General features: G+C 36.4%; 1 protein-coding gene across 1 annotated transcript in view; it reads right to left on the bottom strand.

The window, feature by feature from the left end:
* Positions 1 to 1,186: 1,186 nt before the first annotated feature.
* Positions 1,187 to 21,380, bottom strand: part of LOC124639663 (fatty acid synthase-like) — a 51,054-nt gene continuing 30,860 nt past the window's right edge. Inside the window, exons 18-41 of the mRNA XM_047177105.1 lie at positions 20,767 to 20,876; positions 20,278 to 20,468; positions 19,243 to 19,412; positions 17,885 to 18,148; positions 15,235 to 15,355; positions 14,866 to 15,156; positions 14,327 to 14,770; positions 13,575 to 13,745; positions 13,021 to 13,151; positions 12,507 to 12,657; positions 11,856 to 12,027; positions 11,337 to 11,449; positions 10,766 to 10,927; positions 10,273 to 10,401; positions 9,888 to 9,967; positions 9,200 to 9,355; positions 8,518 to 8,769; positions 7,492 to 7,645; positions 6,884 to 7,088; positions 5,569 to 5,719; positions 4,083 to 4,254; positions 2,896 to 3,072; positions 2,464 to 2,566; positions 1,187 to 2,220 (exon numbers count right to left, since the gene is read on the bottom strand). Of these exons, the coding sequence (XP_047033061.1) occupies positions 1,631 to 2,220; positions 2,464 to 2,566; positions 2,896 to 3,072; positions 4,083 to 4,254; positions 5,569 to 5,719; positions 6,884 to 7,088; positions 7,492 to 7,645; positions 8,518 to 8,769; positions 9,200 to 9,355; positions 9,888 to 9,967; positions 10,273 to 10,401; positions 10,766 to 10,927; positions 11,337 to 11,449; positions 11,856 to 12,027; positions 12,507 to 12,657; positions 13,021 to 13,151; positions 13,575 to 13,745; positions 14,327 to 14,770; positions 14,866 to 15,156; positions 15,235 to 15,355; positions 17,885 to 18,148; positions 19,243 to 19,412; positions 20,278 to 20,468; positions 20,767 to 20,876 (4,660 nt within the window). The 3' untranslated portion in view covers positions 1,187 to 1,630. The remainder of the gene's footprint in view (positions 2,221 to 2,463; positions 2,567 to 2,895; positions 3,073 to 4,082; positions 4,255 to 5,568; positions 5,720 to 6,883; positions 7,089 to 7,491; positions 7,646 to 8,517; positions 8,770 to 9,199; positions 9,356 to 9,887; positions 9,968 to 10,272; positions 10,402 to 10,765; positions 10,928 to 11,336; positions 11,450 to 11,855; positions 12,028 to 12,506; positions 12,658 to 13,020; positions 13,152 to 13,574; positions 13,746 to 14,326; positions 14,771 to 14,865; positions 15,157 to 15,234; positions 15,356 to 17,884; positions 18,149 to 19,242; positions 19,413 to 20,277; positions 20,469 to 20,766; positions 20,877 to 21,380) is intronic.

Genomic DNA, 21,380 nt, shown 5'->3' on the forward strand with positions numbered 1-21,380 from the left:
TAATGCTGCCAGCCTCTTGGGCACGCTCTCAGTTGACAGCGATGGGGACAAATTTTTTGACGCTTTTTAGTTGTTTGTTTTAATAGGATAGTTTTTGATATTTTTGTAAATATGTATTGTAAATATCTATGTAAATAAAATTAAAAATATTAAAAAAATAGAAGTTTATTTGTCGAAATATGTAGTGAATGTGTGTTACGTGCTTTAAACCATCAACAATTAGATAATAATTTATTCTCTTTAGATCCTACTGACTATGTATGTCGAATGACTTCTTAGATTGATGTATTAGCTAAAATTGGTATTTAATTGCTAACCCCATGTAAATTATTCATAAACCATGTGTTTGTTACATCGCGAGTTTCATGGCTCAACGTTCAGATCCCGCTTTGATCGGCTCCCAATATTTTATGCCGTTTCATCTTTAAACATTCGCCCACTGATTGAAATTAGCTTTGCCATCTGACACTGAATAAAATATATAGAAATACCTACATACTTACATACGCCTTGATTTCTGTTGCGGAGGCCACGTTAAACTGTAGGTCCCCGCTGTCATTGAACATCTTTGGCAGTCGTTACGGGTAGTCAGAAGCTAGTCAGTCTGAGACCAGTCTAACCAAGGGGTATTGGGTTGCCCGGATAACTGGGTTGAGGAGGTCAGGCAGGGCAGTCGCTTCTTGTAATACACTGGTACTCAGCTGCATCCTGTTAGACTGGAAGCCGACCCCAACTATGTTGGGTATAGGCTCGACAAATTTCGCCCTGATATTCACCTTAAAAGCTACTTGCGTAGTACCTAATATAATTGAATTATTCCGAGAAGAATGTGACTGTAGGTATATTTCGACGGAATATTGGTTGGTTATTGAATTCTCAGAAACACTCAAAACTTCGCCTGATTTTGGCGTCAATTTTCAATTTGTTACTATCTCAAATAATATGTAGATTGGGACCATGGCAACAATATTTTTGCGCATTACCTTTTATGAGTCTTTGAAAAGTGACTGAGATTATTAAGCTGTAGTGCAACTGCAGAAAAAATGGAATTGATTGAGATTTTAAAGTAATATTGCACAGTATAGTAGGTTTTTCTGTATTGAACAAGGAAAAGAAAAACATTATTCACAAGTTATGGAAAAATATAACATAGTTTGAAAATGTATTGTCGAATAAAACAACAGAATATCATTAAAATTAATATATTCAATATTCCCATGTACAAAACACCTAGCTTAACAGCTACAAACAATAATTTATTGCTTACAAATAAGTTTGAATGCCTATCTAATAATAAAATACCCCCGTTTGAAATATTCCCCTCCGTTACGTTTAAATAACTTAAAAGTTAAACTTACTCCTTCACTTGACCCCTTAAGTTAACTTAATGAATATTTGTTTGGTACTGGTGTCCTACGACGTTATCTACTTACACTATCAGTTACTAAGTTAGTTATTATATTTATTAAAATACGGCCATTTTTTTAATAATATTTTTTACACACAACAACTCAATCAAAACATTAATTAGATCTAATTAACCTTTACCTTAAATAAGTTAAGTTCACAATTGTACGCTTTAGAAGAAGAAAATAATCCGATAACAAGATTCGATGAAAATTTTGAAATTTTAGACTTGGACTTGTCTCGCGTTCTCGACGATGCTCGTGACGGTGTTCTCAGTAGTCTTGCCAGTCTGTCCTTCACTCTCAACAAGAGCCCTGTTGATAATGTTGGCACAATCCTTGTTCTCAATGATACTAATATGGTTACCTTCCAAGTAGTGTACAGTAACAGTATTCTCAGTATATTTATCGAGACCGTAGTTCTCTTCAACGACAACGTAAGGTGGGTTGTCCTTAGGCCTGAGTAGGACGACAGGGGACTGTAGTTTCTTGAAGTTCTTAGGATTGAAGTCGAGGACGACCTTGAGACGTTCGTAGCAAGCCCTAGCGATGTTGGCAATGAATTTGTTGGAGTATTTGCTCTGGACGGGGGACATTTTGATGGTAAGTTCGACCCTTTCTTCGTAGGATTCTATTTCGTTGAGTTTCTCCATAAGAGTTTTGGTGATGTCGTTGTTGGGAGCGATGATGTCGACGGTGTGGCAGAGGAGGCTGTTCTGCAGTTGGAGGTCGTTCTTGAAGGTGATGGTCATTGTGAGAAGTGCGTAGAGGAAGTCTGGGGCTCCGTCTAAGCAGAATACTGTTCCCTTGAAACCTGGAAAGAAAAGATTCGTCAGTTGATGGAGAGGTCATAAGTTGTGAAAAGTGAAATTTTGATTACTAAAGGTTTGATTCATTTTTTTACAAATACAATAGATTTATGCATTTTTGATGACTTTCATCAAATTCTTATGACATCTGACACTGGGGTCTGAATGTTTCAAGGATTGTGTTCAAATGTCTTTAGAGCCTTATGGTCGGTTATATTTAAAACCCAAGAGTAAATGATGCTGCTTACCTTCACTCTCCAGCCTGGAAGCGAGCTCCAAGATGAGGAGGGAACCGAAACTGTATCCGAGCAACCAGAACGGAGCCCCCGGCGCCAGTCTTGAGATCACCGACTGAAATACACACACAATTAGTTACGAATCGAGTATTGATAGAGTGGGAAACAACGGTCTCTATGGAGGTATGACTGATTTTATATACATATTTAAATAGGATGTCTGATAATATCTTTTGAAGTTAATTTATCACCGGATAATGTTAGTTTCAAACTTGGAAAAGAAAATATATTTTCGCGTAGGTTCCGTCGTATCAATGACTCATTCTGAGATTTGTATTCTCTCTAAAAGAAAAAGAAGGGATATGCTTTTGATATAAAAGCTTCAAACCTCTCAAACACTAGCCATTACTTTTACTATATCACCATCTGTTAAAATCCCCTTACCTGGTGCAGTCTATCCACCATCTGGTCCAAGGTCTCTCCTTTGTGCTCGACTCCGAGCTGCAGCACGCAGACCTTGATCTTGAGCCTCTTGCAGAGCGGCTCCAGCACTGAGGCTGCTCCCTCCAGACCCGGCAGCATGAACATCACGCGCTCCATCACGTGGATTGCTTCTTCACCCTGGGAGGAGATTATGAGGTTTGAGATTTTGGGCTTTAGGCAAAGTGAGAGGAGTATCATCATCCTCATCCTCCGAGCCATTTACCCAACTATGTTGGGGTCGGCTTCCAGTCTAACCGGACGTAGCTGAGTTCCAGTGCTTTACAAGGAGCGGCTGCCCTATCTGACTCCCTCAACCCAGTTACCCGGGCAACCCAATACCCCAAAGTAAGAAGAGTATCATGATGGGAAAATAGGACTGGTATGTAGAATATACCACATTCCGTATTTCATAAATGTAGAAATAAAACGAAAGTCATTTTGCAATAATGATAGTAACACTAGTTATGTCATTATAACATTGAAATGGGATTTCTGAGAGGGATAAATGCATTAAACTTTTTGAAATTATTATTGCAATATTCTTCACTCTTCGGAATTGGGAATGATAAATACATTACACTATAACACTAATGTATACGCGATATAAACCATGTTACTTTGTGTACTTCATTCATAGCAAGCAAAATTCAAACACTGAATGGAATCTTTAACAGCATATTCACTCCAGAAAGTTGTTTAGAACTTGCACTCCCAAGATGTTTCACATTTATCACGACTTTTGCAAGTTCGATCCACTTTCCAGTTTTTTATTGAATGATCTATTTGAAAACTTTGCTGTTGAGTGGAAAGTGTTGAAACTACTTACTGGAGAACATCAGCGATATAAAGAAATGAGAATTTTAAATCTATCGCAGAAAATATGTTTGAAATTCAAGTTTTGATCTGGGTTTCACTATTTTATCGTCTTGAGTGACAAAGTAAACTCTTAAGAGAAAATTACAATGTACAATTTGGCAAAGAGTGAGTTCACTGGGCGGTCTGATCATCAGCCCATTTGAAATACCTTCATTTACTTTTGGTCTTCAAATTTTTGAAATTGTTGACAAAACCTTATGGCAAACCCCTTAAAAGGCTGAATAAAGATATTTTTACTTTAGAATCAAGTAAAGTCTTGGTTTTTATCTCACCTCAACGCCATCGCTGACCATGGAAGGCATGTAGATGAAGGGTTCGGAGACCAGGTTCTCTTCTCCAAAGTTCCTCATGAGGACCTTGAGACCGGCAGCTCCTTCAACATTGACGGGGCGTGAGGCAGAGGTTGATGCTGCTGCCTCGCGTTGGGCTGTTAGTTCTACCAGTCTATTGGGAAGAGACAACTTGTAAATAAAAAAGGTTCAATCATCCGAATTAAAACTTCCTCATTTTAAGGAATTGATTAAAAAGAGAAAATGTGATTTATAGTTTCTTTTGATAGTTTATATGTTTATTAATAGTAATAATTACCGTCAGATGATGACGCCTAACGTGCCTAATGAGATTTAACCTACACGCCTATATCAAAACTATAGGAAATCTACATTATAAGCGATCAATAAATTGGTAATATCAAGTAGGCACTTTAATGATTTAGAAGAGTAAGATGTGTTGTGATCATCTTTAGTACGATAAAAAAATATTTCTAAAAAATTCTAAACAGAATTCAAATCAATACCGAAACCGAAAACAAAACGCGAATCCGATATTAAAGCTAATTGCATAATAATACGAAATCCAAAATTAGACGAAAACAGAAATAATAAGATTAACGAAAATCAAATAATAAAAATATTATACAGCAGAATATTGATAATACAAATGTAGAAATCTGATATTTCGCGTAATTTGCGGCAAACGTCTGTTACCTCACGGCCTTTATGAAAACGTTCGCGCGGAAAAATACGAACAAAATGGCCAAATAATTCGACACATATTTCGTGTGCGTAGCTTCGAGATTTTCTTTTCCCCTAAAATAGCATGTTGTATTAGAATAGTCTGTCTTATTATTTTTGGGTATAGCTTGTTTGAAAAAACGAGTCATTTTCCCCTATAACCGTTTTGTTTTTTATATTTCGTGCAGCGATATGCAGAATTTTCGATCGTTTTGATTACTGAAGCGGTATTTCATTAATTTAGCGACGGATTCGACTGTGTTTATTTTGCGGATGGTCGTTGTGCAATGTGCTGCGATTTATTTTGATGCAGTTATTTTAGCTGAATAAATTTCATGGTATTTTTGTGTTTTTAAGGATGAAAAAGTATTCTATGCATATTCGTCTTCATCTACCTCTATATTTCAGTCTCAATTATTCAATGTTTATCCAATTTACACACTATTTACTTGTATCCTCGTTTCTCTCTTTACCTATGTTATATCTATCAAAACTGACTGTCATCATCATTGTAGGTGATGTACTTATTTTGTTAGACCTATATTTCTTTGTATTGAATAGACTCCGAAACTACTGCACCTATTTGAAAAGTTCTTCCTCTGTTTGGAAGCCGCACCATTTCGGCTGTCCTGGACATAATTTAAGTTATATTTTATTCAAGTGTGGGAAGAAGTTCCACCAGAAAACCCTTGGAACGACGAGTTAGGGCTGGAATAGAATATTCTTCATAAATATTGCCACAAACCTGGCGAAAGTGAGCGTCCTAATGTCCTGAGCCGTGAGGAAGATCTCGAACTCTCTCTCGAGCGTCTGCTTGATCTCCACGGCCATCATACTGTCCATACCCAACTCGGCGAGGGAGACTTGCTGGGAAACTGTCTTCAGGTCCTTGATACCTGGTGGAAGGAAGAACATATTGTAAAGAAAAACAGATAATGATAATAAGTAACTACGTAGGATGTTTCTTCTAGTTAATAAAGAAGAAAATATGAAATACAATGGACGGACTTTACTCTTCGAGCCGACTCCAATTATCATGTCACAGTTTACTTTCTGTCAAAACATCAACCATTCTTTAGATAAAAGTTATGTGGCGCTTGAAAAATCAGTCTTAAAGGTATATTATAAACTAAATGTTTCATGGACATTAGTTTTAGCGAATTCCTGAAGGTAGCAAAAAAAGGTCCTAAAATATTGTTGCATAAAGCATTTAAATATTCTAAACTAGCAAACTTTATTGTAGTGACAAAAGCAGCCTTGCCACGTTGGATAAGCAGTAAGATAGCTCATCCTGCCTTTCCAAGTAATAAAAAAATAATAAGAAGCTACATTTAAAATTGTTGTTGAAGAAACTCCTTGCTGTTGTGTCTTGAACTTCACTAACTTATGTTCAACAACTTACGAATAATTTCTTAGAAACGCGGATGCTGTGAACATACGGTATTTTGTTGGCAACATGCTTTTTAAAGTTTGGAAGTACGTTTTCTTTAGTTTTCTGGAATAATTAACTTACATGTTATATTACGTGTTCTGTGCCAGGACTTGGAACGATGCTCTGTTTATGACATCATCTCTTACCTATATTACCTTCACAAATTCCTGATTTAATTTTAAGCTTTTTTAATCACTGTCTTAAGGCTTGAAAGTACTTTTGTAGCAACATATTAACCATCTCTTTAACCTTTATCTTCAATACATATTCCTTAACCTGCTTTTTTTGCAGTTTCATTAGCCTCATCTCCAACATCAACTTCTTTCACTAATATCATCAATATCAGTTCCAACCAGTTCCCTTGATGATCAATAGAAGGGGCCTATTTTGAGCAGTGGAACAGCTGAAATGATGATCAAATTTACACATAATCTGAGCGACAGCATCAACAATGTTGCCACATTCAGACCCTCCAGCCTTCTTCTCAGCCACGACGGTGGAGGACACGATGGCTGCGTCTTGTTTCATGAACTTGTCGAGATCATAGAGACAAGAGGAGATCCTCTGTTGGAGAGTGCCTCCGACTCCTAACTTAAAATGATGATGACGGTGTAGTTTCCAAACTTACCCATAATCTGAGCAACAGCATCAACAATGTTGCCACAACCAGACCCTCCGGCCTTCTTCTCAGCCACGACGATGGAGGACACGATGGCTGCGTCCTGTTTCATGAATTTGTCGAGAGCAGAGAGACATGAGGAGATCCTCTGTTGGAGAGTGCCTCCGATTTCTAGTTGGACATCGTCGTCTTGCATGTCGGCTACGAGACCCACCTATGTAAAGGATATAATATTAGCTTTGTGTATTACAGTAACTGTTCACTAAGGTTCAATACCTATTATTAACTATGAGAATCTTGCACAGACTTTTTTATAATAATTTCATACTTAGTATAACATTTTATTTGTCGCTGGATCGTAAAAAAATATAGACATAATCCTTACATCTCATTGAGTAATAAGACGAGCAGTAAATAAGACCAAGAAATTCAGTTCAGATTTTTGGTATATAAAATAATGTATCTTTATCTATCTTAAATATCTTTCAATAATAATAAGTGGGGTTGTTTAAAATATCAAAATATTAGGAGATTCAAATATCCTTAGCTTGCCAAAAGGTCATGGAACCACCAGGAAACTTGAAAGAGGTGGTATTAAAAACAAAGCTTATACTTACATCTCCGACGGCTCCCCACTGTACGGCGAGGGCTGGGAGTCCGAGCTTCTTCCTCCATTCACAAATCCTCTCCATCACGGAGTTGGAGAGACCGTAGTTCGTCTGTCCAGCGTTACCGCGACCGCAGGATACGGATGAGAAGATCACGAAGTCCCTGTTGATAAAATAAGGAGATATGGTGGTTATAGAAGTATTGTCGGAAATATGTCGAGGGAAATCGGATATTTTTGTGAAAGATCGCTTACATTTTATTAAAATTATTACCTGTACCGCTATATAATGTTTAAACCACTAAACTACATATTTTTCAGTTTTGTTACGTACTTTAGATTTGTAGGCTCAAAAGAGACAGAAAATGTATATTTAAATAGACCCACTTTAAGATACGTTCATAATTTTACCTTCAAAATAACCCTAGTATAATAATTTAGTTGAGTATTAAGACTAATACATACTATACATAATTTTAGCCCCAAATAACCCCAGTACTTAATTTAGGCTCAAACTCCTCCAACTATAATTCTAAACATTAAAACAATTCATCATACTACACCAAAACATGATCACATAAAACATAAGTACCAAGTTTTGCCACCCTTTTGTTTTTCCCTCCACTTGGGGATTAATAAATAAATTTCTGGACACTATAATTGAACTCCCGGGGTGAAACTTCACTCGTAAAACTTGTTCAATAATCTACTTCAGTGTCGGTATCATGATATAAATTTGAGAACAGATTTTATGAAGTACCTGCTTTAATTATAGACCTGTAGTTTGTTGAGTATTTTTATACCTGGAGAACACGCTAGGAGCAAAAATAGGATCCATTTAATTTTAGTGGTGCTAGACCAGAATGTATTTGATTGAAACATTGTAAGGATCTAGATCGAAATATTGTCAATTTTAAAACCTCAGGATCCACTTCAGCTAAGTTTATCAGATTTTGTAAGAACAACATAATAAATGAAACTAGTAAAAACAACATTCAAAAAGAGCGAAGACCATTAAAAATAAAGAAGAACTTACCTCAATCCCGGGCACAGTTTCCTGGACAGTTTGTCCAAATGGACGGTAGCGAGGGCCTTAGGGCCGTACGAGGTCTTGAAGGTCTCAGGAGTCTGGTTCTGGAAGATGGAGTCCTTCAGGACCACTGCCAAGTTGAAGATGGCGTCCACAGGACCCATCTTGATGGCCATCTTCAGCATGTCTTCGCAACCTTCCTCCGTGGTGATATCGTGGGTTGAGATTTGGACGTCGGCACCGTATGAGGCCCAAGCCCTGGTGGAGGAAGTAAGATTATTATAAGGTTTAATATTATTGTAAGGTAAGTCTTCAGTTTTGAAGCTAGGTTTGAAAGTGAATGAAGATTAAGTAAATATTATTTAAGGTTTATTTAAATTTTAGTAGCATCATTAAAAGAAAGTAATGTTCAAAATGCCCCATAATTAATGTGATGTTTTGGGGACATCAAATAATACATTTTATCACTTATGTATAAACCAGCTTTATCTCATATTGTTTTATTTACTTATACTAAATCACTTGGAAATAAACAACCAGAATGAAGCCTAAAATCAACGACAACATAGACATCAGTTTTCTTGAAATTCACTATAGTTTTTGGCCTTCATTCTTCAAAGTAACCAGGACTGCATGCTCTCTGCGAACATGGACCTAAAGATCCTTAATCAATTCCCTCTTCACAAACCTGAGCCTAGAAGACTGGTATCCATTGGTGACTCCTCTGCGTGAGGTGAGGAGGATCTTCCTGCCTCCTCTCATGATGAGCCAATCAGCCAGCTCCAGACCGAAGCCTCCCAGACCTCCCGCTACTATGTACACGTGGTCTTCGTGGCAGATGTACCTGGTAGAAGAACGTGGTTTAATAGGGATTTAAGGGGGTATGAAAAGGGTCTATAAGTACTCGAAGTCGAAAGGTTTTATATTTCATATAGACTGTTACTGGTGCTTAAGAAACGTCAAGCTAGTTGCGTGGTTAAAAAAAACGTGTCTTATAGAGAAGAACAGAACAAAAAACTCCATAGAACACCTTTAAAAAAAAAAGTGTTTAGAATATTTTATGATTTTATTAAGGTTTTTTAGTTCGATGGTTTTACTTTTAATTAGTTGCTTGGGTCCATCAACAAATCTTCACATATGTGCAGGCTAGAAGAATATGATTTGCAGTGTGACAGGCACTTACAGAAACATATCGAGCGAAAAACAAACTAAAATTAAACTAACATAAACCCTGTTTGGTGTAAGCAAATAACCAAATAGCATGTAAAAGATAAGATATAGCATCTTATCTTTAAGGCTAGGTTAATGGACTTTTCAGATTTTATTTTGAGAGCTTTTTGGTGTACTTGATTTTATCAGTTCTATGTTAAGCTTACCTAGGTACAGCCTGGATCGGTGTAACGACGGGCCTGACTGGGCGGTTGCTGCGTTCCTCATCGCGGATCTTAACGATAACCTACCAAGACATAATTAAAGTTAAGACGATGAAAAAAGACTAGAAGAACTGACCGTAAAGCGGACTTAACAGTATTCCTCTAAAAGTAGTAGGTAAGAATGGAAGATTACTTCAATTATAAGTTAAAGTAAAACATGTTCTGCCTTACTACAAAAACTTAAACTGTTGAATCTGTTGAACACTCTAAAAAAAGTGTGGCTGCAAAATGGACCTTATTTCAACGTCATGGTCTGACTTTTTTTACCCAAGTGTTAAAAGACGTTTAAAAGTTTTTTTTTGTACGACGGGTTAAAGCTAAGTGTTACCTTTCCAATGTGTTTTCCGGCAGCCATGTAACGGAAGGCAGTCTCCACTTCATTGGCTTCGAACGTGCAGTAGGTCAGAGGCCTGACGGCACCGTTCTCGATACCACTGAGAAGCAAGTCTTGCAGGCGCTAAACAAAAATACAGAAGATAAGTAAAAGTCACGGACTATTAAGTTTTTCGATTAACGGGATAGAAGATGGGTAAATTAAAGATTACATAAAAGCATCACGACGATTTTAAAAACCTTTAGATATGATATCCTTGAGTTGAATCTCATGTGCAAACAAACAGGCTAAGAAATACATTTTATATGGTCCAAGATACTATTTTCGAAACCATAATTTAATTAAAGGAACTTTATGCTATAAAAATTACAGTGTCAAAGCTATTCATATACTAGAGAAAATTACAAAACCTTAAATAGTTTAATAAAAAAATAGCATTAAAATTCTAACAAAATAACATAACGAGTAAGTATCTAAGTATACAAACCTTCCTGAAAGCATAGGTCTGGTCGAAGATGTAATCCAACATGATGCCGTGGAAGGAAGTCTCCTTGAGGAAGAAGTACATGCCGATGGGAGTGTTGTTGCTGATGTCGAACTTGCCGATCTCGAGGAAACGGCCGCGGTAAGCCAGGCAGCGGACTGACGCCTGGTGAAGGAAACAAGGAGTAAGAAAATAATATTTAAAGGTAGGCTGGATTTCAGTAGGTAAGTAAATAAGCACTATATATAGTTTTAAGGAAAAACAATTAAAAAACTAGACGACACGCTTGTCATGTATTGTCATTAGAACTCAGAGCGTGTGCTTTCATCTTAATCAAATCGGTGGGTCAAATTAAGATTCCAAGATTTTCTTACATACATAGTTGCAAGCGAAGCTATATAGTTTGAATCAACATCGATGACGGAAGCAGTTTATAGAGAGAGTAAATATACATTTCGTTATAAAAATATATTTAACCAAACCTATAGTATAGCAAATGAAGTGGTAAAAGAGGAATTGTGCTAGTTACAATATTTGTGACATAAAATAAAAGATCATTTATGTAATAACGAACCTGCAGTTTCTCGTCAGACAAGGAGTTGAGCACCATATCTACACCTCTGCCGTTGGTCTCGCGTCTGATCATGTCCTCGAACGAAGCGTCACGAGAGTTGCCGATGTGGCTGTCTGTTAGACAAGAGAAGAATATTCGAAATTATGGTTCGCAGAACACTATTCATTGTTCGAAAACAAGATTCGAATTGTGAACATCCCCTTCCGTTTTGGGAAGTCGGTTAAAATCACTAGATTTTGCTGTGAAAGGGTGAGATAAATCAAGTTGATACTTTAGAAATTGTAGATGTAGCTACGGCGTATTAACTGAAAAATTTGGCCTTCCATGAAGCTGAAGTTACATTAGAAGGTAGTTTTATAAATGAATCTAAATAGGATACTTTTTAACCCAAAAATGTTAAGTGAACCCAAAAATATTAACTTTACATTGTATTTTACTTTGCATTTTATGAAGTGGCTAAGTTACAACTATCTTCTATCTTGCCGTCTTTCCCCATCTATAACCTTCAAGTCTACAAACCTTTAAGTTGTGGGAACAGCTTCTTGATGAAGGCCCTCTTTTCAGCAGTTCCGACAGTGGTGAAGACTTCGCAGCCGTAGTGAAGGGCTACGTTGATGGCAGCCTGACCGACACCTCCCGAACCGGCGTGGATCAGGATCGATTCACCGCGTTTGATTTGGCCTACCATGACCTGAGTACAGAGAAGATTGCGTTAGATCAAACTTTTTATAATGATTTAACAGTGTTATGTAAATTTCTTTATGTATATTTTGACTGAAATTTTGACTCGTATAAAGGCTATAAAAGCTTGTAAAAGCTAGCTTGTGTAACAAATGAGGAACTAACGCTACCTCTAGTTACATTTACACCCACGAGCTAAAGTGTCGCTTATCCTAAGCTTAATTTATATGTTTTCCTCATAGAAGTGAATAATTGTATTCTTTTTGAGTGAAATTAAAAAAAAAAACATAAAATAGCGAGGAGAGAGAGAAATGTGATACACACAAAAACCTGAGGAGTCGGTGAATTTAGAAAAAAATCATTTAACAGATAATATGCAATCAATTACTACATTATAGGTAATAAGTTAAAATTGCAACTCAACAATGCGGGTTTGCAATGGTTTCTACATGTCCTATGTTAACTATCTAACTAATAATCAAGACTCACCATAGAATAGTAGACAGTTCCGTAAGCCACAGGTACTGTAGCAGCCTCCTCGAAGCTCCATTCGTCAGGGATGGCCCACAGCAGAGCCTTGTCTCCTTCAGCCAAGTTGGCCATACCACGGTTACGGATCATACCCATGACACGGGAGCCGCTGTGGAAGACATTTTTGGTCAGATTATGGTGCTTTTGAAGAATGATAATAATGAGTGCATGTTAGATATGAAATTGCTATCTTTAAAAAAAAATCTGAAAGAAAAGCTTGGCCTGGCTATCAACAAGAAAATTGCTGACAGTAAGCATATTCAAGAGATCTGTAAGGATAGTCAACGGCAAAAAATATTGTGCCTCTTAGGTAGGATTTTTTGAGAATTTATTATCTCTAAATTATATTTCACCAATAGTAAGGTAATGTAAATAGGTAGGTATGTAAAAATATTAATTATCTTTTTATTTGGGTAATATTTTGTCACGAACTAACTAAGGAGAACTCAGATTTAAAGAAACTATAACATACTTGGGTGTCTTTCCGACAATCTCGAACCCTTGTACGCACTCCTGCGCAAGACGACCGCGAGCGACCGCGTCGACTGTCACACGACCCGTAGCCGTCATCACGTCACGGAAGTTAAGAGCCGCACAGTATACCTGATGAAGACGAATATAATGCTTTATATTATGTAGTAGACGAAGAAGATGACAAACATTAAAAAGGGAACATAAATGTAGTAATAATTAAAAATGAATAACTAGGTACTACAGATAGGTACTAAGAAGAAAGAAGTCGCAATAAAATAAGTAATAAGTTATAACATATGTTAGTTTTTAAGGTATTTATCTATGGGCCATTGATTCCTGAAAATAAAGTTATAGATAAAATAAAATAAATAAAATGTTAATGTTTTGATGGACGAAATCAAGGAAACTAAGTAGAAAACATCCTATTTTCTGTGGATCCTCTTTTTGAGAATAGAAAGGGTAATAAGATTCTGAAGTAACTTCTTTTGTTTTAAATGTAAAAAGTAACATTTGTATGTCCAAGAAAATTCATCACTCAAAATCGATACTCACGCTAACAAGCACTTTCTCCTTACTCTTGAACACATGGTTCTCCCTGATGGGTCCTTCCACCCAGCTCAGTGAAGACAAGTCTCCGATGGTCAGAGTATTGACGTAAGCATGGTTGGCACGGACAGTCTCCAAGTCACCCAGGAGAAGATGGCGGTAGGTACCCCATTGACCCTGCGGAGACAATTATAAAATAGAAAACTTTGCTCTTACTCGCTTTACCAGCTCTTAGTTAACAATTATAAAATATTAACTAAGAGCTGGTAAAATTAAATCTATATTTTTGATAGTAGAAAGGGTTAGTCTGTAAATTGAAATTAATGTTGAATTTGAATAGAAAAATTGCTGTTGATATGTGTCAGAATATTTTAACCAATTTATATTTTGAAAAGCTGTCTGGATTAAGCGAATGTCTCAGCATAAATTATAAAAAAATTACGGCGGAATATCGATTATTTGCCATTTCGATTGAAAACCGATACATTTGTAAAGCAATTTATCATATTGATGAATATTAATTAAGCCTGTTGTCGGATTTACTTCGTTATCTCTTAACTGAATTCAAATTTCTCAGAAATAACCCCGGCTTTATAATTCCATTGACAGAATATTTTGTCGTTCGAGAGAACGAGGTGAACCTTAATGAGGTTCGGGGTTTCATAGAAATTCTCTTTCATAACTTAATTTATTTGGTCAGTAAAGTCGAATAATTTCTCGGTATCAGAAACTTTCGAGATCAATGAGTTGTGACTTACATCTTGGTAAATGTTGATAGCCAAATCCTTGTCCAGTTGCTCTTCATAGAACTCCAAGTCAGGGTTGAATGGAGGTGCAGAGGGGTCAGAAATCAGGAGACCATACACGACCTCACCACCAGGCTCCTTCCTCAAACAGTTGACCAACCCTAGAAGACCGTTGATAGGCTCATCTTGGGTATATAGGACCAGTTTCTGGCCTTCTTTAAGTTCCTCCTTGACTTTGTCGATCCATGTGAATTCGAGGTCTGAAGCGGGGATTCTGACGAACTTCGCGGGTCTGGCTCCAATGCGTTTCCTGAAGAGGACCAGGTATTCGACGCCAGTATCGTGGATGGTGACAATGTCGTATTTGTCGGAGTAATCTTTAGGATTGGGGCGGTCCTTCTCACGACTGATGAGGAAGCACTTGTCACGAAGTGTGCCGATTGCGCTTTGGAGGACCTGGTAATAAAGTAAATAAATTAGTATAATTTGGCAAAGAAGAGATCGGTTACTCAAAAGATATAAAAACTTGAAAATCATAATGGTTTCCTTACATCAGGCCTGCTAAGAAGGTTAGCTCCAATGAAGAGGATAGTGTTGCTCTCTCCAGACAGCTTCTTGTTCTCGACAGTGATGTTAGAGGACACTTCAATAGGCTCTTCAGAAATCATCAGCAGCTCAGCTTGTACTAAAGGCAGGTCACCCAGCATTTCTCCAACAGTTTCCAAAATGGGTTGAATGTCGTTCTTCTTGTATTCCTCGTCTACTAACTCTATGCTCTTGACTTTGTATGTCTGGATGTTCTCAAGCACCAGTTGGATGTTGGAACGGAGAATGTCTTCAATCTGTTTACAAAAAGTAAGTTTTAGTTTCAAAGGAATTTCAAACTTATACGTAAAGCATTAGGGTTGAGTTTCCTTTACCTTCATCTTGTTCTTTCCGAAGTTGGCGATGAATTCGTTCTTCTCAAGTACTGGTACTCCAAGAGGCAGCCTCTTGGTGATGGGAGTAGCGTGGAGACCACGGACTTCGACACCACCAGCCCTGGACAAAAAAAAGACCATTTACATATTGAACTACTAGTATTTAATGAACATTAATATAATCTTGTGAATATAAGTGTATCTGCAAATAAATGGTTGTTTAATTGTGAGAATTGAACTTTGAATTATCTTCCAAGCGGATTATATTGGCCGACTTAAATTGGATTAAAGTCGACCCCTACCTAGTTAATGGCATATGTAAATCCTACCACGTAATACTAATAAATTGCAGTATCTTTGGCTCCCTAACTGATCGTAACTCAATTATAAATGGTAGATATTTGTAAACCATTTAAACTGGCCAACACGAAATCTGTTGACATTTGTCTAGTCAACACGTTTTGATAGTCAGATTCATGTTATTGGTGCTATGAATTTGTATGAGCGTTTAGAGGATTTGTACTGTGGAACATAATATTTCCCGCTACGTATGTACCACTTATTTTACATCTAAAATTCCCATACTAGTAATATCAATTCCAGTAACAATTATCGAAAATACTACAATACTATCTAATAAAGCAGATTAAAAAAGAGGAAAAAATAGTGATTCATTTGTACCCTAAAAGCCTCGAAACAATTGAACCGATTTGACAAAATATTTCAGTGTTGGGAAGTTACACTATCCTCGGATGATATTATTTATTGATATTATGATTCAGGAAGATGGTCATGATACCTTGAGACGCTAGTGAAACCACGAGAAAGAGCTGTTAATTAAATCTTTTTTTTATAACAAGCCAGTTCTCCAATGCAAAGGTCAAATACCATTTCTGCAAAATCCTGCATGATGACTAGGTTTACACAGAAGCATTACCTTGTAGCATTATAGCAAGTCAGAGTTATTGCTAGTAACCTCAAAACGTTCAATGTTGCCAGTTGTATAAATCATCATTATACTCGTCTATGTTAAAAGGTTAGCTTTATATAACATTGCGAACACTACTATTTCTTGAGACTTGACTTTGGAACAACAAACTTAATTAATTGCCAAAAATAAACTTTATGTTTATTTTATTTTTGTTTACCGCAACCTTTTTGATTATGTTCAACAAACTGTAAACTTATTTTTAGTTATAGAGAAGACAAACTTAAAAAGTTACTAAGTAGTCAAATAGATACCGAAAAAGATATATTAATATTTTATTTATATTTTAATCAGAAAAACTAAAAAGACGATAGGAAATTAAATGTCTAATAATTATTATTTGAAGAAACCATTTTTTTCTATTCCACTTTATCAATATTTGTTCTAGAAAATTGAGATGGTCCTTAGGGAATTGCTAAGGAACTATTTCTCGTGGCCAATAATATGATTAAAAATATTGGGCTGCGTGTGTACATGGTTGAATATTTAATTTTTCATTCCAAGAGAGTGGCTTTTGAGTAACATTTTTTAGACTATATGAACTTGACTGTTTATATTTAAAAGCTTGAATCGTTTTTCGAAGGCTTTTAGGTATGAGCGGAAAATAGCTTTTACGAATTTTGGTAAAAACATAAAGGGTTGAATACCGTATGAACAAAATATAATATAGATAATGTGTAGTAGCTTGAATAAGACTAATAATAAATAAATTATATACCTTAAGAAAAACAAGACTGGTTGAAGCACTCTTGACTAGAGAAGTCTACAACAAGACTATGTACGAGAAAGAACATAGATAATATATTAAAATGTATTTATATATAATTTACTTTTATAAAAAAAGTTAAGTCCCTATGTACACAATTGTGTGCAAGTTGCTATGTATTATATCGATAAATTCAACAGTCACCCAATAAAAGGTTGATTAAATACGCAATTTATAAAGGGTTGTCGTGAACCTGGGAAGGTAATTACTTGGTCTCCAGTGTATAGAGCGCCTAATAACATTTAATGCTCAGAAAATTCATCAAATGATGCATTAAATGCTTGTACTAGTATGTATTTTTTTAATCTTACTTTATAGAATACTTTCGAGCGAAAGAATTAAGTCAAGCAATATAAAAGACAGTCAGCAAAAGTTAACATTGAAAATATAAGGTCACAAGGTTCCATTTACTTTCGATTTCTCTTCATTTTGATTTAATGTTAGTTCGTAAAATGGAAGTCGTCTTATTCATACTCCAAAGCATTCGGAATTAACGCTGCTATTCGTTATTTGGTGTATCTTAAGATTAATTGGACAGTAATACAAATATCCTTGTTTAATTTAAATTCAGTAAAGTACGTATTTATTTCAATGGCTGTTCATTAAGACTGTTTTTCATTGAAACTGTTATTTACCTAAATATACTGCTTTTGATATATCCTTTGAGAAAAATTACTTGAAAATAATCAGGATGATTCACAGTTTAATCTCAAGAACTACTGGTCCGATATGAAAACATTTACTTATTTATATATCGGGCTGACTTTTTATCCGGGTTCGTGTATAAGTTTGCTAGTTTCGAAAACTACGTTTGAGTATCGCCAAAAAATGTCAAGTGAGCTGTCAAGAAAACTGTTAAAACACTAATAATAGTCAAAAATCATTCAAAATCTTACCTAATAACATCAACATCAGGATACACTCTAATCTCGAACGAATTCTTCGTAGAATCAGGGTTCATTTTGGAGATAGCATTATAATGCATGTTAGCATCAATAGACAGCTTCTCAATCCTGGTGGGGACGAAGAGACCTCTGGTGTCCTGGCCGATGATCTTCATTTGCAGCATGCAGTCCATGAAGGTGACCCAGTTGTTGACCCAGGAGAGACGGCCGCGGGTACCTTCGACGTTGCAGCCGAGGACGCCACGGAAGAGACCGCTGGAAAAGGAATGCTGGTTGATTTTTCGATTTTTGTGGTAGAAGGTAGTGAGGAAGATGATGGTTTGGAGTTTTGGTGTGAAGGTGATGATAGTGGAGAAGTTCATAATTGCGCAAATAGAGATCAAACAGCGGTAGTAATTATTTAAGAGATTTATGTTTCTATCTTGTCGCAGTCGCTCCTTGTAAAGCACTGGTACTCAGCTGAATTCGGTTAGACTGGAAGCCGACCCCAACATAGTTGGGAAAAAGGCTCGGAGGATGATGATGATGTTTCTATCTTGTAATCAATTTGTTAAGAATCTAAGAATGGAGCTCAAAAAGTGCTTAGATCGAAATCGACTGGTTTAATTAACAGTGTAAGTATCAACGACGTTATCCAGAGGAAAAAGGAATGATTAATTATGTATAATTCCAGACTTCTCTCTTATACCTACTACCACTTTACCAGTATTCTGTAGTTTTCATGATACTGTCCCTCTAGACTGCAAATGTTTTGGCTAACCAGCAGCCACTTTAGCTGCCTAATTTGGATTTATTAAAGTAAAACTTTTTGGTCTAAATTCATAAAACATAAGTTTGTATAAAATCTTTATTTTAAAGCACTCAGCTTTGTTTGTAAAATGCTAAGTAATCTCAAAGTTAACAAGTACAATTATATATTAACATTATAGCTTTGATGTGAAAACAAGAAGGCTTGAAAGATGTTTCGTGTTTCTATTAAAATAATTAGAATTTGTGGTTTTATCGTAATTAATACTTTGCTGAAATTATTACGTTGAATTCGTTTAAAAGTTGTTGAACTATTCTTGTATTCTCCTTTTAAAAATCTACAAGCTGCGAACTGATATTCAAATATTAATAAATATTAATCATCATTTTTATGACTCCAATATTCAATTTCTTGCTTCTAGCTTTTATTAAAACAATTCTATTTTTACCCTCAAACTGGTAACTGTCCCATCTTCTTCATACACTACTTTCATAGCATCTAAAGACTCAAATTTTGCATCATCATCAAACGAACCTACAAATTCCAAATTCAAAAAATTTCAAATTTCGAATTCATCATCTGAAACTCCATCCACTCTTACCTGTACTGGTATCCTCTGAGCCTCAACTCCTTGTAGAAGTCCTTCGTGAGCATGTGCTTGATGTTCGGGCCGCTCACTTCGGGCAAGCTCGGGATCACTCGGTAGTCCTGGCCAACGTTCTTCTTGGCGTAGATACGACCGGTGACGATGGATGCTCCACTTTCTACGATCTGGGGGAAGAAGTTTGATTTGAATTTATGTTTTAGCTTTGTTAATGGCTGTTACTACCGATGAGCTGCACCATTTAACGTTAACCATTTAAAGACGGCCGGTTATTATTTGGTTATTATGATTAAACTCCTCTCAGTGTGATTTGGCACTTTTATAAGTTTCTATTACAGCTAGACACGAAAAAAGTAAGTAGCTGTGTTTTTGTTTGAGATACATCTTCATAAATTTTCAATTAGGGACTCACAAAAGTCATCATCATCCTCCGAGCCTTTTTCCCAATCATGTTGGGTTCGGCTTCCAGTCTAACCGGATTCAGCTGAGTACCAGTGCTTTACAAGAAGCAACTGCCTATCTGACCTCCTCAACCCAGTTACCCGGGCAACCCGATACCCCTTGGTTAGACTGGTGTCAGACTTACTGGCTTCTGACTACCCGTAACGACTGCCAAGGATGTTCAATGACAGCCGGGACCTACAGTTTAACGTGCCATCCGAAACACAGTCAATGGTGTCTAAGATATACTTAGAAAGTACATACAGACTTAGAAAAGTTGCATTGGTACTTGCCTGACCTGGGATCGAACCTGCGCCCTCATACTTGAGAGGTTGGTCCTTTACCCACTAGGCCACAACAACTTTCAAAAGACTCACAAAAGTATTTTACTTAAAAGTACCTAGAAATATTATTAAGGTAAAGAGTACAATGCCTCTTTTATTGCTAAAAGTAATAACTAGGTACTAAACAGCTACTTTTTCTTGAAAGTAAAACTACACTTTTCTTGGAAGAATAACTAGCAAGAAAATCTTTTCGACTAAGTTTGATATTTTCTTTGAATCAGAAGAACGTATAGCCTAAAATAGTTACCTCAAAGTTACCACTGCCCTTCTGGATCATGATGATGAACTCCAAGTTGCCTTCTTTAGGAATGTTGGTGGCTCTCTGGAAGCGAACGTTCTCGAACACGACTGACACCTCAGTGTAGAGCTCTCCCATCATCATACCGAGGGTCTCCCATACGAGGACCAGGTAACCGGTGGCGGGGTATAAGTTACGACCTGAGAAGTGGAAATAATTATTGTAGGACTTTTAAAAGAAATAAATAAAGAAAGAAAATACATTTATTCACTTTTAGCGACGGTAATTTTCGACGGCGACGGTAAAGAAAAGTGTAGAAAACCGTAGATATGCAAGCAATTTGGGAATACTCTTCGTCGAAGCATTGGACTAATACTTAGTTTTCTGAATATTTTTTCGCCAAGATTTAGAGCTATAATATTGAAGATTAAAACAACCCAGTGACCCGGTGACCCAGTATAAAATTGATGTTGATGATCTAGAGTTATATATTCTTACCATCGACAACGTGACCAGCCATGTACTCGCAGTCTTCATCCACAATGGACATTCTGATGGTCCTCTCACCAGACTTCATCTTCTCTTGAGCTTTGTATGATGTCACATACCTAGTCAGAAAAAATAACATTGTTAAACCACAAGTTATTGATCATACATATGGTTTTTATTTTATTTATTTATTTGTATCAGGCATCTAAGGCCCATAGAAAAAACAATAAGTACATAAATATTAACTCATACAATTTCACAGTATTAATTTTTGCCTTATTCATGCAAAACTTTTTAAAATTTTCAAAATAATTCGTCGAGTCTAAAACTTTATGAGTACCAGTTGTTACGGGAGTGATAATCATTATCATCAAATTCATCCCTTTTAGTTTAAATTCTGACCAAAAATAATGAAACAGTAAATTCTACATTAAATCCCACATTTGCATTAGTATCGAAACTATTAGCGATGCAATCAAAACTCAACAGAGAACCGATTGAAACTCCTCCGTCTGCAATCACTTGAAGTCCTAAGATATCCTGCAGCGGATTGCGTTTCCACTCTTGAGGAATTGCAAGGATCTTAGGATTTCAAGAGAGAATTGATGTATATGATGTTTGTA

The sequence above is a fragment of the Helicoverpa zea genome, chromosome 19 (genome assembly GCF_022581195.2).
Source record: "Helicoverpa zea isolate HzStark_Cry1AcR chromosome 19, ilHelZeax1.1, whole genome shotgun sequence".
Taxonomy (NCBI): Eukaryota; Metazoa; Arthropoda; class Insecta; order Lepidoptera; family Noctuidae; genus Helicoverpa; species Helicoverpa zea.